The sequence below is a fragment of the Betta splendens genome, chromosome 3 (assembly GCF_900634795.4).
Source record: "Betta splendens chromosome 3, fBetSpl5.4, whole genome shotgun sequence".
Taxonomy (NCBI): Eukaryota; Metazoa; Chordata; class Actinopteri; order Anabantiformes; family Osphronemidae; genus Betta; species Betta splendens.
The window spans coordinates 14,773,344-14,787,274 of record NC_040883.2 but is presented as its reverse complement, the minus strand read 5'-3'; the positions used below and the strand labels follow the sequence as shown (position 1 = coordinate 14,787,274).

Genomic DNA, 13,931 nt, shown 5'->3' with positions numbered 1-13,931 from the left:
CGCAGACACACAGGATAGGTACCTAAGTGGAATCAGGCCTGTTAGATTTATGGCCATTTGTTCGGAGAGTGTTCATCCATTGGCTATTATGGAATGATTAGAGGAGAAGGTGAAGCTCCAAGTCCAGCAAAAATCAATACGGCTGTCGAGAACGATTCAGCCTTTCCCGCTCCGAGGAGTATTAGCACCAAACCTCTGTCTCCTCACACTTCTTCATTCGTCTCCAAGTGATTCACCCCTGAGCCTCCAAACTAGCTTCACCTGCCGCGTTCTTCTCATGGCAGCAGCGCGACCCTGCTTCTCTATGGCTACCAGGGAGGCGAGAGCTACACAAAAAAAGCTATCAATTATGCCTTGGGAGGACAGCATAGCGGTGTGGGCAGCATTCACTGTCTGGTGGAGGAGGACGGAGCGAGTGGGGAGACGAGAGGGGACGCACCCTGGATTTGTGTGAACTTTAAGTTAACTGTGATGATAAACGCCGCCAGATGTAAAAACAAAAACTATCTCTCTTAATCAAATTAATACCACCTGGAGTAACGCGCGTCTCCATATGCCCTGATATGGCGACGCGGTGCAGAGAGGGTCGACCGGTGGGCGTGAGAACGGAGAACTGGCGGACACTGACCTTGTAGAGCTTGAGGCTGGCCTCGTGGCGGGTATTCACAGTGTGCATGCGCAGCTTCTCCAGGCTGTTGGTGTAGTAGTCACAGGCGTTGCACTTGAGGTGCACGGGGTTGCCGATGGCCACGCACTTGAGGCGCCACTCGTTGCCCTTGCCCCCCTCCTTGATGTGGGCCACCAGCTGGTACTTCTGCACGTGCTTGTCGGTCTTGCAGTGCAGCTGGAAGTTGGCCTTCAGCTGCGTGGTGTAGTGGCACAGCTTGCACTGGTGCGAGTCGCCCACCACCGCCCGCCACTCGTCCTCGGGCAGCGCGCGCTCCGCTCCCATGTGCATGCCCAGCACGTCCAGGTTGTCGGTGGTGAAGCGGTTGCACACGGCGCACTGGAAGAGCTTGAGGGAGGGGTCGCTGGTCTGCGAGAGGCTCTCGCCCAGGGTCATCAGCTCTTCGGACACCAGCTGCCCGCTGCCCAGCCGCACGTCCATTGGGATCTCCCCACCTACTGGGAGCAGGAAACGGGGGGACGAGCAAGAGAGAAAGAGAGCAGTTAAAACATTTCTTTGTATTATTAAATACAAACACTTCCACTACATCGCGGATATGACACTACAGACAGGATAGGGATCACACGGCCCTTTGACTATCCCAGCTTTGAGTTGGAAACGATGAAAACCTCACGCTGCCTGAAAATAAACACATGCCGCCCTGTTCTGGCAACGCGTCCATGCACATGGCGAACGTAAATCCGCCCCAGAGGCCGCGAGCTCTGCAGAGCAACACCAAGTTGTTTTAACGCAAACCCTTCACATTTCTACTTGTCATCTTCTCTATCATTGGTTCCCCTGAATCAATGCGGGCACCTACCAGATTAATGGAGGTCCTGAGTCTAGACACTGGAGAGGAAAAAAAAAGCACAGCCACAGAAGAGAGAGAGAAGGCTAAAAAATTAGGTAAGAACAGCCGCAGTGTTTGCCGTCGCTCGCTGATCTTTAATCTTTCACTGCCCAGACTGAGCATGCAGGCCTGACCCCGCCTGGCTTTACACTAAATTAATTCCAGCAGCTCCTTTTTTATTTATTGCTGCAGTATGCAGCCTGTGCTTGGACTTTACTCCATTACCTGAGTTTTTATAGCCAGGAGAGGGAGACCTCTGAGAAGCCCTCTGAAATCACTCACAGACCCAGGTCCCCAGTCACAGTTTCTTACACTTGCTCTCTTGCAGACACACAAATGTGCGCACACATACACAGTTTTTCTCCAGGTCCAGATTTGTTGCACCTTACTGTACATATCTTATTACATTACATACATATATATATATATATATATATATATATATATATATATATATATATATATATATATATATATACTGCAAACCTGTTTCTCTCTTCACTCTGTACTGATTACATATTATGAATGAACATTTTAATATCTTTAAGTAAATGTTCTTTCCACATTGCATGCACACTAGGTCACGCTGACACAATGCGCTGCACCCTTGTCTTCTGCTAAAACCCCTCGTGCACTCCAGCTCATATCACCCTTAATTACAGTAGCTGAGTCTAGGGAACGGGGATTAGCAGAACGCTGAGATCAGGGGTAACATTCCTTATCTCAACTTATCGCAGCATTCTCAAATATCAAAAATCCACGGTTGGAGCATAAAGGAGGCATTCCTCATTCTAACGGAGGTCACTCTGCGACGGTAGGAGAGTTAGTGAGACCTCACATCATACTACAGACTTAATATCAGTGTATTTGTGGATGATGGCTTGAAGGGTTCCTTAAAGTGTGACCAAGGATGACACCACTGTAGTTTATGGGCCTTGACTGTGTAATCACTGGCTCTCTTGTAACATGCTTATTACAACTCACCTCACAGGAAAATGAACCAGATGGCAGAAGGGGGAGAAAGGAATTAGTCACAGCAATCAATTTTTGTTTGTGTCTTTGAACTGGCGACAGTTTGAGACAAGTCTATACAAACTGCGGGGTTGTAACTGGCGTGCCAAACACTCCACTACGCTGCTGAATTACCCTCTCTAACCTCCCTTCTTTGACCAAGATAAAATTTATAGCTGCAATTACAAAGTTGGAAAATGAAGAACTCCACTGGTGAGGTTCAGCAGCAGTTTGGGAATAATGACATAAATGGTTGAGGTTTGCAGTCTGGGGTGAGGAGGGGGGGGAACAGGAGCACGGAGGCTCGGCCCTTTAACTCAGCCTGAGCATCGCAGTATGAAGTAAACTTCAAACTCAAAATTACATTAAGGACACAGCAAATTACAATTCTGCTACCAGACACATTTGTTTGTTTTTAGCCAAAACTGTCAATTACAAGGTTTTACTATGTAAGTGACATTAAGTAATTAGACTCACTGTCATGAAGACCATATTAAAAAAGTAAAAACTATAAAAACACGGGGAGGGTCTATGCTAGGCCCATCAGTAAATAGACCATATATATTTCACCTCTCCCTCTGTAGGTTTCAGTGACACTCCCTGTAAAATGAGACTTATAAATTCTAGATGGGAATGAAAGCAGACATGTCTAAAACACAGCTGTCCAAGCAAAAAGGTTCTTGCGGTGGTGGAGGCAAAAAAAGTCTCACCTAGAGCAGGGGCGAGGGCGGCCATGTTGGGATCCAGGTGAAAGCTCCCCATCAGGAACTGGGCCTCAGCTCCAGCTGGGTCTATCTTGAGGCCTGGTGGAAGGCTCATGTTCTGGGTCAGATAATACTGGTAAAGCTCCGCCTCGGAGGGCGAGGGCATGGCTCCCAGGCCAAGTCGGCCGTGCTGCATCTGAGTCACGTTCTGCTGGAGCAGCATCATATTGTGCATGTGCTTCTCGCTGGTCATGTGGATGCGCAGGTTCCGCGCCACGTTGGTCTCATAGTCACATACCTCGCACCGCCACGTAGGTTTGCTCTTGGGCTTAGTGGGTGAAGGGGCCCCACAGGGTCCAGCCATATGGGTGGACGACTGTGTGGCATGGTGGTGGGGAGGGTGGTGGCTACTGGCCTGGGTCACTGAGGGGACAGCCACCACGCCTCCTGTGGTATGTCCAAACACCTGCTCCTGTGCGGAGCCGATGGAACCGCCATTTTGCAGCGTCTGCATGTTGTTCAGGTGCTTGTCCGACTGCATGTGGATGCTTAGGTTGCCCTTTGTCGTGGTTGAGTAGTTACACACCTAGAAAATAAAAGACACTTTGTCTTCAACTGCAGTAAAGTTGGACATTATGTTTTAGTTTAAGTGTCATTTTAACATAAACTGAAATGGTCTTTTTTTTAACAGTCCAATGATTAACGTAGTTTGCCTTGACATTTATTTTTTGCTACATACCTCACAGCGAAAGGGCTTATATCCACAGGTATAGCTTTCCCCACGAGCCAGACGAGGGTGGCTCTGCCCACTGCTGCAATACACACAGGAGCCTCCAGAGTCAGGGTGCTTCTCTTTCATGTGGGCCTCCAGTGTCTGTTGGTACTTGTAATGCCAGTTGCATTTCGGACACTTGAGCGTCTTGCATGAGTTGCGTGAATGCATCATGGTCATGTGACCGCCCAACGAACGCGAGGAACCCAGAACGGTGTCACACTTAGGGCATTCTACCCCACTTCCTCCACTGCCACCATGCCCATGGTTCTGTGAACACTCACCTATTCCTGTCATGTCACAGGAGCCCCCTGGAAGGGCGTGGGAGTGGCCATGAGATGAAGGGTGGAGGTGATGATGATGGTGCATGTGGTGATGGTGCAGAAGGGCTCCATTTTCCTCCTCTCCCTCTGCTGGGCAATCATTTGGTTCTGGAGCTGTGGCACTATCTCGATTGGCACTTTCATCTGCAGCAGCATTGGAGGACAGAGGTGAGGAGGAAGTGCCAGCAGTGTCATCCTCACTCCTTCTGACAGCACCTGCTGTCATTGCCAGGGGAACAGAGGGCCCCTGGCAGTTAAAGCTTAGAGGGAGCTCTGTGGTCCTCCCCCCAACATCTGCAGTTGAACCCGCTTCCTTGACAGATGAGGAAGTGGAAGCAGGGGCTTTGCTGTTGAGCGTGGAACTGGCGGCAGAGGTGCAGGCAGAAGGCTGGAGAGCGCTACTAGGCATTAATAAAGTAGATTTGGAAATGCTTTGGTTTGAGACAGCTGGTTCCCCTGCTTCACCCCCTCCACTGCTACTGTTGCCACCACAGGCCATTGCAGTGCTCTCTGCCTCCACCTCGTCTTCCTCTTCCCCTAATAACAGTTCGTCTTCTTCTTCCGAGCCCCCCATCTGGCTGGATTGATGTACCTTGCTTTCGTGTTCTTCGGTGTCCCCATCCTCTCCCTTGCATACCAACTCTTTCCCAGTAGGCTCCTCTGTTCTCCCTCCCTGTTTGGGCAGGGCAATGGAGTCTTTGGCAGAGCCTGGGGATGAGGTAAGAGTGGATGCTTTGGGAATGCTCAAACCTCCAAGCGAGAGGACTGAGCTTAGTGGGGTGTGTTGTTGCTGTTGCTGGAGGCTAGTGTCGGAGTCTTTGTTCATAAGAGTCTCGCTGCCTCCGCTGCTGCTACCAGGTTCCAGATGGACACCACTAAAAGTGCCATAGAAGTTCTGTCCCGAGTTAATGGAGAGCAGGGTAGGTGGCAGAGGAGTGCTCTTATTTTTTGGTTCCAGGAAACTGATGAGGGGCTCTTTGTCCTTCCCAATGCCCTGGATAATGGCAGATGCCTGCTTGTCCCCTAGAAGCCGCCGCTCGTCCTCACACAGTGTCATACGATGATCATGGACGGCATGAGTGGCAAAGGAACGCGCATAGCCAAAGGACAGTTTGCAGAGGAAACACATGAGAATGGGCTTACCCTTGCCATATAGGGCTAGCCCATCGAATTTGGAGAAATCCACGTTGTTGGGAACATCTTTGGATACACAGGACTTCTTGGCAGACCCATCGCTGTTTAGGTAATCCTTGTTGCTTTTGTGCCGCACATCGAAGACACGGAAACTGTGCAGGACAGGGCTAAGGCCTGCCATTGTTGAGGTATTGGGGAAACCTTGGTCTGAATTGCCAAACCACTTCCCGAAGGACGAGGCTATGTGGAACGTGTTGATGATCTGAGGGTAGACCGAGGATGAAGTCCCAGCAGTTTCCCCTGGTTTTCCCCCACTTGAGAGTTGAGAGTTTGTGGGAAGCAGGCCGGGCACCATGCCCCCACCGCTTTGGATCAGCTGACTAAGGCTCTCTACAATGTAGGCTGAGCCATCCGGCTGATAGACAATCTCTCCAGCCAGGTTCTCCACGTCACTGATGTCTTCCTCCTCATCCTCTCCTTCCTCACTTCCACTGTCGGGTGCTCCCTGCTGTCGTGTGGGCTGATGTCGTAGAAGAGTGGGCATGCCCCCTCCCCCTGATGCCAACGGCATGCCAGGGAAGGGTTGAAGACTTGGGAAACAGCTGTCGATCTCCATATCATCTAAGTCCTCAGATTCGTCCTCTTCACCACAGCTCACACCCTCTTGCTCTTCTTCCTCAAGACCTTCTCGCCTGGAAAGCAGCTGCCCTGCTGCAGAGCTATCACGGAGGGTCTGGGGCGAAGTTTGTTTTGGCTGATGCTGGGACTGCAGTTCTCTCACCCCGTCATGAGATGCACTGGTGATTTGGGGTTGAGAAGGGTAGGATGTAGAGAGACACAGGGGGTCCAGAGAAGGGGCCTGGTTGGTGCAAGGGACCTGTGAGCTAGAGTGATCGTTCCAGGGCTGAGGTGGTTGCTGCTGCTGGGAGGAGCCAAGCCCATCGTCTGTCCCAGAAACCACGGGAGACTCACAGCTGTCCATGCTGATGCCTACATGAGGCGTTCATCGCATCCAGGCCTGCAGAGACAAACACAAAATAGATGGAATTGGTGAGGTTAATGTTTGTTATTCATATTTGGGATATTTAGTGTAAAATAGCTGTACATAAGCACAAACTAGAATTCAACATTTTCCAAGATGCGCAATACGAACAGATCAGTTACAGAAAATATGAGAAGGACTATATACAGTATAGAAACCTCAAAAGATAAAAATCAAATGTATAGTGCACTAGGTGAAAGTCAAAAGTCTGAGATATAATTGGAAAAATGACAACGTGCTCACACTAGATTAGGTACTTAAACACAATACCTGAGACAAGCACTAATAATCCATCCATGATTCATCTTCCTGCCATATCAGGAAGGCACCATCTTTTATCTTCACCTTCCAAACAACACCCCTAATCTTATATTCTGCAAATCCTACATCCGTTTTTAATTAACTTGCAGTCAGAAAAAAGGAGAAACAGACTAACTTAATGGATCAAATAGATTTCTTGTGCGATAATTAGACACTGAGAAGCCACCCATCAGCACACTGTACATTTACATAACCGGAAGAAAAATGGGAAAATGCATCTCAAAAACGGTCTATTTTTAAAATCATCACGACTATTATTGCTTCATCAACTTCTGCACATGGAAGAAGAATATAATGCATGTGCATGAACTCAAAAAACAGCAATAAAGGGCAGAATTTACTATGAGCCTGAAATACATGAGCTGGGTTGGGTCTCTACTGCAGCTGTGTTTAGATCTCGCATCCAATAACCTCTATGTTCAGGCCGGTTTCAAACACTGCAACCATCCTCCGCCTCTGAAATAATAAATGGGAGTTGAGCTTTCGGGAGCCGGCCATGCCCCGAGCATCTGAGAGGCCCAACACAGGCTGCAATTTAGAGCGCAGAAGAGATAAAATGATAGCGCAAGATACTGCTGAGCTAATAATTTTATTAAAGGGATGCAGCCAACATTGATTAAAGGGGGCAATCGGGCTGAAACCAATAACTCCGGGCTGCCCTTTAACCCACCAGCACTGAATATTACATGAGCAAAGTTTCTCAGCACCAAGCTCACTGCCATGTCCCGGTTGATTAGCACATTCTCTGCTCGCACTTGATTTATTTACTTATTTACTTAGGGATGCAAATTTCAGCTGTGATCAGAATAGAGTCTACCCCCACACCCTAACATATTAACCACTGAGGGAGAGAAGAGATTGATAATGTCTGTCTGCATCTTCATGAATGTCTGATGAAGCTCAGTCCCCAAACATACCTGAGCCTTCACCTTCAGTCTCTATGCACACAACATATAGTAGCAGATTCCAATGTTGTTATTTGGGCTTTAAGACAGAAGCGCTCATTGTCAGAAAAAAAAGGAGAGCATTTATCTATAAATAAATGACTTTGATCGTGACACTTTTTAAAAAGCCTGCACAAACATGTACAACGGTGCAAAGACAGTTTCGGTCACTATGGTCTGCTCCGCTGTTCTGTTTACACACTACCGAGTCCAACTCCGATGACCCTCGCCTTGCTTTGCATACAAAATGAACAATATTAGACTGGCTGGCTTATTAACAAGATTGCTTTATACAGCCAGACATGATTTAGAGATGGCTGCCATATTGAATGAGGGGATACTAGCTCTACTAGTCTGTATTTATTATCTGCTCCATTAATAAGAGGCTATGAGCTCAACAGCCATTTCACACAAATGGACTGAGGGCAGAGCGAGTAACGCAAGAAAAAAAATGATGCCACATGTCAAGCAGACAGTGATTCTTCAAACTAAAAGCATGTGGATAAACTGAGCGGAATGAAATAGCAGAAGAGGAAATTGTGGCTTGTCTAAATGCACCGCCTCTTAAGACGAAATCTGCCACGTGTCCTGTCTGAACATGGAGGGATTCACACCTTGTTCCTGTAATCGGTGCCATCAGCTCCTCCTCCAGATTCCAGTGCCTGCCTTGGCCAGGCCTGGGATCACAGGGTTCTCATGGCCAACCAACGTAACAATGACCTCCAAAGTTCTCCACTCTCAGAGATTCAGCTTTACTGCACTGAGGGCATGTACTCGAACAGTCGCATTTCTGCTGCGAGACACCTGAAGCAATTAGCAGAAGAATAACACTATGACTCCTGATCAGCGCTGCAGCTCCAAGTCGGCTCGGTGTCCGCTGCTTACAGAAAACACGATTGCCCTTTAAAATCAAGATGCTGTAATTCAATAACCTGCAGTGGTTACTGATGAGCAATGGGATTGTCTGGAGACGGCAAGTCGCAGATGGGGCAACTGATAGAACGCTGTTTGTCTGTCGGAGGTCTGCCCGGCTCAGCGACACCTGTTTAAAGCAGGAAAAGCTTTAATCTCTTGGAGGTACTAAACAAGTCATGGAGACAGACAAGGAGACGCGGTGGAAGCCGAGGGGAAGTGGAGGAGGCTGGAGTCTCTCTGATGACGGTGTTAGCAACCACAAATCAAAATAGTCGGACAGGGCAGTACAGGTAACTACTACTGTACTGAGAGGCACGTGCAGTAAAATGTGCTATTTCTTTGTGCATGGTGTCACTTAATGCCGCGTACGCACACCTGCTGTGGCTTCCCCCTCCATCACGTTCCTAAATGTGGGTCCACTGAGTCGACCGCGTGCAGCCAAAACAAGCCGCCGCTGACAATAAGAGTTAATCACGAAGAAGAAAAGGCCGGATTCCTGAGTTGATCTAACGGAGCGAGCGCAAATCCTGACTGCACGGCTCCCGCCGCCGCTGCCGCCTGCCTTCAAAGGCTTCATGCCAGGCTCTCTTTAAGTCGCCGCTGACAAAAAGTCATAATCCCCCCCCCTCACCACCATAACAAAGCAGATAAGGTTGAATATTGTGAAATTAATTGAAATTATTGTGCAATGATCAGTTCCAGCGAACAGTCAGAGTGGGTCTGGAGGTCATCTGAGAGGGATGCAGAGCCAGATATGTTTTAAGTTATGGGTCCCTTCATTAGGTGGGGATTTACCAGCCAACTGAGGGAGGAATTAAAGGCTAAGGAAGCATCTGATTATAAGCATGCCTGATCACCTGCCTGAAGGCTGGGCCTCGCCTCCAGAGGACCCCGCTCTCCGGGGTTTCCAGAGGGAATTAGCTCTGACTCAGCCGTAACTGTGAATACAGCTGAGCTACGGGTGCGATGCAGCCTTGACCCTTAGCCTTATCTACATGCAGCAGCGTGCAAACGGCAGTGGGGAAACACTTCTTTAAAATAGCAGGGAAAAAAAAGCTGTTTTCCAATACGCCCAGAGGACTCCTAACAATACACTAGATCTGATTTTCAATTGTTCCTCCGTGATGTTGCCTGTCTGTGTCTGGTGTCTGAACCATCACAGAGCCTGGGCAGCCACCGCAGGGTAAGGGGCGCTTATTGGAAAATCAATGGCGTGAACGCTAAGCAAGTTACAGGAAGATGTGGGAAGGAAGGGTTCTTATTGATAAAGCAGGGGAAGGCCTTTGATGTTGCACTAGGGACATGCTCATTGATGGGGGAACCATTGTAGTCCTCCGGCAGAGTAAGGCCCAGGTTTAGCTCCTGGTTTGTTCAGATTAATCACCAATAAAGACATGCATGCACCGCACTCTTTAGCATAAGTCCGACATAATGCCCGACACGGCTTAGAAAACTCTGGTTTTACGTTGAGGGAGTTTTCTTTCTGTGCCGTCTATTCTATATGATACAGTGCTCAACGATCGCCTTTTATTGGAGGCAGAGTCGTGTCCATGGACGATTTACTGTACATTATCAAGGATAAGAAGCATAAATGCTCTTGCTTTTGTCCAATAAATAACATTCTGCAGTCTCCAATAGATTGTATTAAAAAATAAGTTATATGCCAAAAAAAAAAAACTGTCAACCCTGACTATAGACCATTCATTATTATAATTACTGTAGGTGCATGGGGGTCTTCTCTTTTGTAACACTTAGACATTTAGCCATGTACTATGTTTTTGTTAATTGTGTACTGTAAATATTCTGTCCACCGTTCTGCTAATGCAGACATAAGGGTATTGCTCCAACTGCAGGAGGCAAAAAGTCACCTCAGGTCGATGGCACTCAGCCTGTAAACAGGGCTTCCCGTAAAATCAATGATCTTCAGTAGGAGCTATCAGTCCGTGGAACAGAAATAGCCATGGCTGTGTTGAGTCTGAGGCGGGGAGAACAGGGCTGTGTGTGTGTGTGTGTGTGTGTGTGTGTGTGTGTGTGTGTGTGTGTGTGTGTGTGTGTGTGTGTGTGTGTGTGTGTGTGTGTGTGTGTGTGTGTGTGTGTGTGTGTGTGTGTGTGTGTGTGGAAGGGCCAAGTCCCTGGCATGTCTGGGATCATTTCTCAGAGACAGCAGAACTGAAGCATGTAGCTTCTGTCATGTCACATTCAGTGAAATACAGGAAGTACTGACAACAACACATGCATTTTACTAATGTTTCTCCGTTATGTATGACTTGTGAATCTAAGTAGTTTTAGTTAAAATACTTACAGTGAGTAACAAATAACACGAGGCAACAGGACTGAAAAGGCTAAATTGATTTGTTTTAATATCAATTGCCTCCTTTGTTAATGGACTTGAAACAAAACCTTGAAAATTACTTCACCCTTTATGCAACATCTTTAAATTCTGCTAATCCATTGAAGCTTGCTGCATGGGAGAAAAGTGAATTTAGACAAATCACACACACAGCCATAATAACAGCCGCGCACAGGCCGCTCTGATTAAATGATCCAACTGGATCACAGCTACGTTTCGAAAGCCTCCATAAGGGATTTACACGCGGCACTGGAGTGTTTCCTCAGTTTTGGAGGGTGTGATGGAAACAGCGTGCTGGTGTAATTAGAAGTAGTTAATTAGCTTTGGGTTAATTACTGGGTTCTGCAGAGTGTGTTGCTGAAAGACCTGGTGGGGTGGCAAAGCAAAGGGAAGCAGCGAACACACAGCAGGAAGCTCCCAGTCTCCCGCCAATTAGCAAGCAGCATGGGGGGGCTTCAAGCAAGCCTCATATCATTTCATTCAAACCCGGCTACAGTGGGAAGCCATAAAGTGAGAGCAGACAAAATGCATTCTTTTAACATGCACGCTTTTAAAGGCTTTTACTATAGTTTTGCTCCTCTACAACTTTTTGTCTTTGTTTTTAAAGAGTGATGTTAAAGGGAACTAATGACTCGGGTTCCTGGAGAATGTCAGATTAAGAATGAGAGAGAGCAGGGACCGTTCTAATTACCACCAAATCAACTCCGTATTGCAGAAGCCACAAGCTCACGTTCTTCATTTACAAATCATACTGAAAGAGCGCACTGTATTATTTTCTTGTTATGTCCCTTGTGGTTTGTTTAGAACACTTTATAATTTATAAGAGCATAAATTATCCTTGGAATTAAGGCATTGATGTATAATCAGAAAAGGGCTATCGGGCACCAACTAACATTCGCCCCCAGGCAACCCAGCACACAGAGCCCACTGGGTATATACTCAGTGTGGTGCCGGTAAAAGCGTAGGAGAGAGAGAGAAGCCTGGTGTCTCTAGCTGTATCTCTCACATTAGCTGGATACACATATCCCCATTTCTGCTCAATTTTAGACCAACGGACATGGACACTGAATACTTAGCATGCAGAGCTGATTTTTCCATTGTGTGGAATGCAGAAAAGCTGAGAAGACACTTAATACTGTCTACACTGGTCCGTCTGGCACCAATCAATCAGAACACGGAGATCATTATCCTTGGGAGGACTGGACAAAAGTAAAACATTTTAAAAAGGAAGAAAGTCAAATGTTGACGTACAGGGTGTATAAGTGTGATTAGTGGTTTCAGATGCAGAGAAGTTAGATTGAAACATGTAGCTGGAGAGAGAGAGAGAGCAAGCTAAAGACACGTGTCCAATGAAAGGTCAGGGACAAGGGAAAAATGTGCTGATCAAAGTCTTCGAGCCCTAGGACCTTCATTTCTACTAATTATCAAATCTGCCCCTATTTATATCTGCGGGAAGCAGACGTTCTCTCGAGGGAGGATGGAAGTGAAATCTGCTAACTACAGTGCTTTCAGAGCTTCTGTTTGCACTTGCTCCATTTCATTTGTCCTGTTGTAACAGGATGAGATTGGTAGATGGGGGTTAAGAGAAGCGATGACCACGATGAATTGCAGAAAAGTTGTCGTAATAGGAGTTACAGATCCAAACTTAATGTGCAGAGGGCGGGAAGGAGGGGCAGCATGGAAACATTAAGAACAACTCATTTGTGTTATTCTACAGGAAAAAAAACCCTGTCTTTAGGGTAAGACCACACATGTACTGTATACATCACACTCAAATGGACACACACACACACCTTCATGCAGCACTGCAGTTAAGGCAAGCCAACCACAAACAGTTGTTAAATTGATCAATACCATTGAAATATTAAACCTTAAGAAGCCGCATTATTGATTTGGAGCCCAATGATAAAACGGTTTATTATCACGATTGTGGGGCTTTATGTAAATGTTTGCTGAGAGACCATCAGCTGTGTCTCCACCGTGGGCTGTGGCAAGGCCCCCCCCTCACCCCAACGCCCCCCCTTCGCCACTTAGCTCGACTCCCCTGCCCCACCATCCAAAACCTGAGGGATTGGGAGGATTGGGGCGAACAGGGAGATGTCATTACCACTGCTTCTACTTCCATTAGGGATAGCTGACACTGAGCAGTGTACCAGGGAGAGCAGGAGGAAAGGAAATCTGGCCTGCAGGACAACATGGTGGATCCCAGGGATCCTAAGCGGCCATGCTGGAGAGACGGAGGCCCAGCAGACAGATAGGGGACGCTGATAACGTGTCTGCAATCCTATACGTTTCTGTGTAATTTGGCAAACAAATACCTTAGTAATGACCCAGTTCAGCACCTGGTAAAACACAGGGTTCACAGGCACCTGGAATTACACAAGTACAGCCTGCAGAGCATCTGTAAAAGGGGCACACTGGTGGAGGAAACGCTAAAAACAGGCCAGAAGCGTGCTAACACGAGAGCTGAGGGCGTTTTTTTTCTAATGCAGGACGCCATCTGAGGCGCACGCAGCGCAACAAGGCGACGCGCTGAGCTGCAGAAGCCCAGCAGTGAAACGCGGGCCTCACCACAAGCCTGAGGTTCAGACCGAGTCAGTTGAGTGTCTCAACCTGAGCGGCGCGATAAGGTCCTTTTGTGAAGGCCAAATAAGCAGGAAACCCGAGTAATGTGGGTAAAGGCTGTGTGGGATGAGCGCAGAGGAGTGGAAAGTCACGCAGTGTTATGTGGAAAATGGAAACTCACTATCTCCCATGCACGCCTCATGCTGAGGAGCGGCGGGGCCCCTGCGCAAACAGTGGCCACACACCCTTGGATGTGTACAAGCACATGTCTGCAGACAGCGGCGCACACATGACCCACGCTCAGAGCCGGGATTAGAGGGCGAAACCAGTCCG

At 47.7% G+C, this 13,931-nt stretch overlaps 1 protein-coding gene across 12 annotated transcripts in view; it reads right to left on the bottom strand.

Annotated features, from left to right (window-relative positions):
* Positions 1 to 13,931, bottom strand: part of zfhx3b (zinc finger homeobox 3b) — a 273,921-nt gene that overhangs the window by 70,250 nt on the left and 189,740 nt on the right. For 11 of the 12 annotated variants that reach the window (XM_055507483.1, XM_055507484.1, XM_041069975.2 and 8 more), the window contains 3 exons: positions 3,972 to 6,479; positions 3,239 to 3,818; positions 629 to 1,125 (listed from right to left, as the gene is read on the bottom strand). In XM_055507483.1, coding sequence (XP_055363458.1) covers positions 629 to 1,125; positions 3,239 to 3,818; positions 3,972 to 6,443 — 3,549 coding nt within the window. In that variant the 5' untranslated portion in view covers positions 6,444 to 6,479. The remainder of the gene's footprint in view (positions 1 to 628; positions 1,126 to 3,238; positions 3,819 to 3,971; positions 6,480 to 13,931) is intronic. The other variant, XM_055507488.1, reaches the window with a different exon arrangement.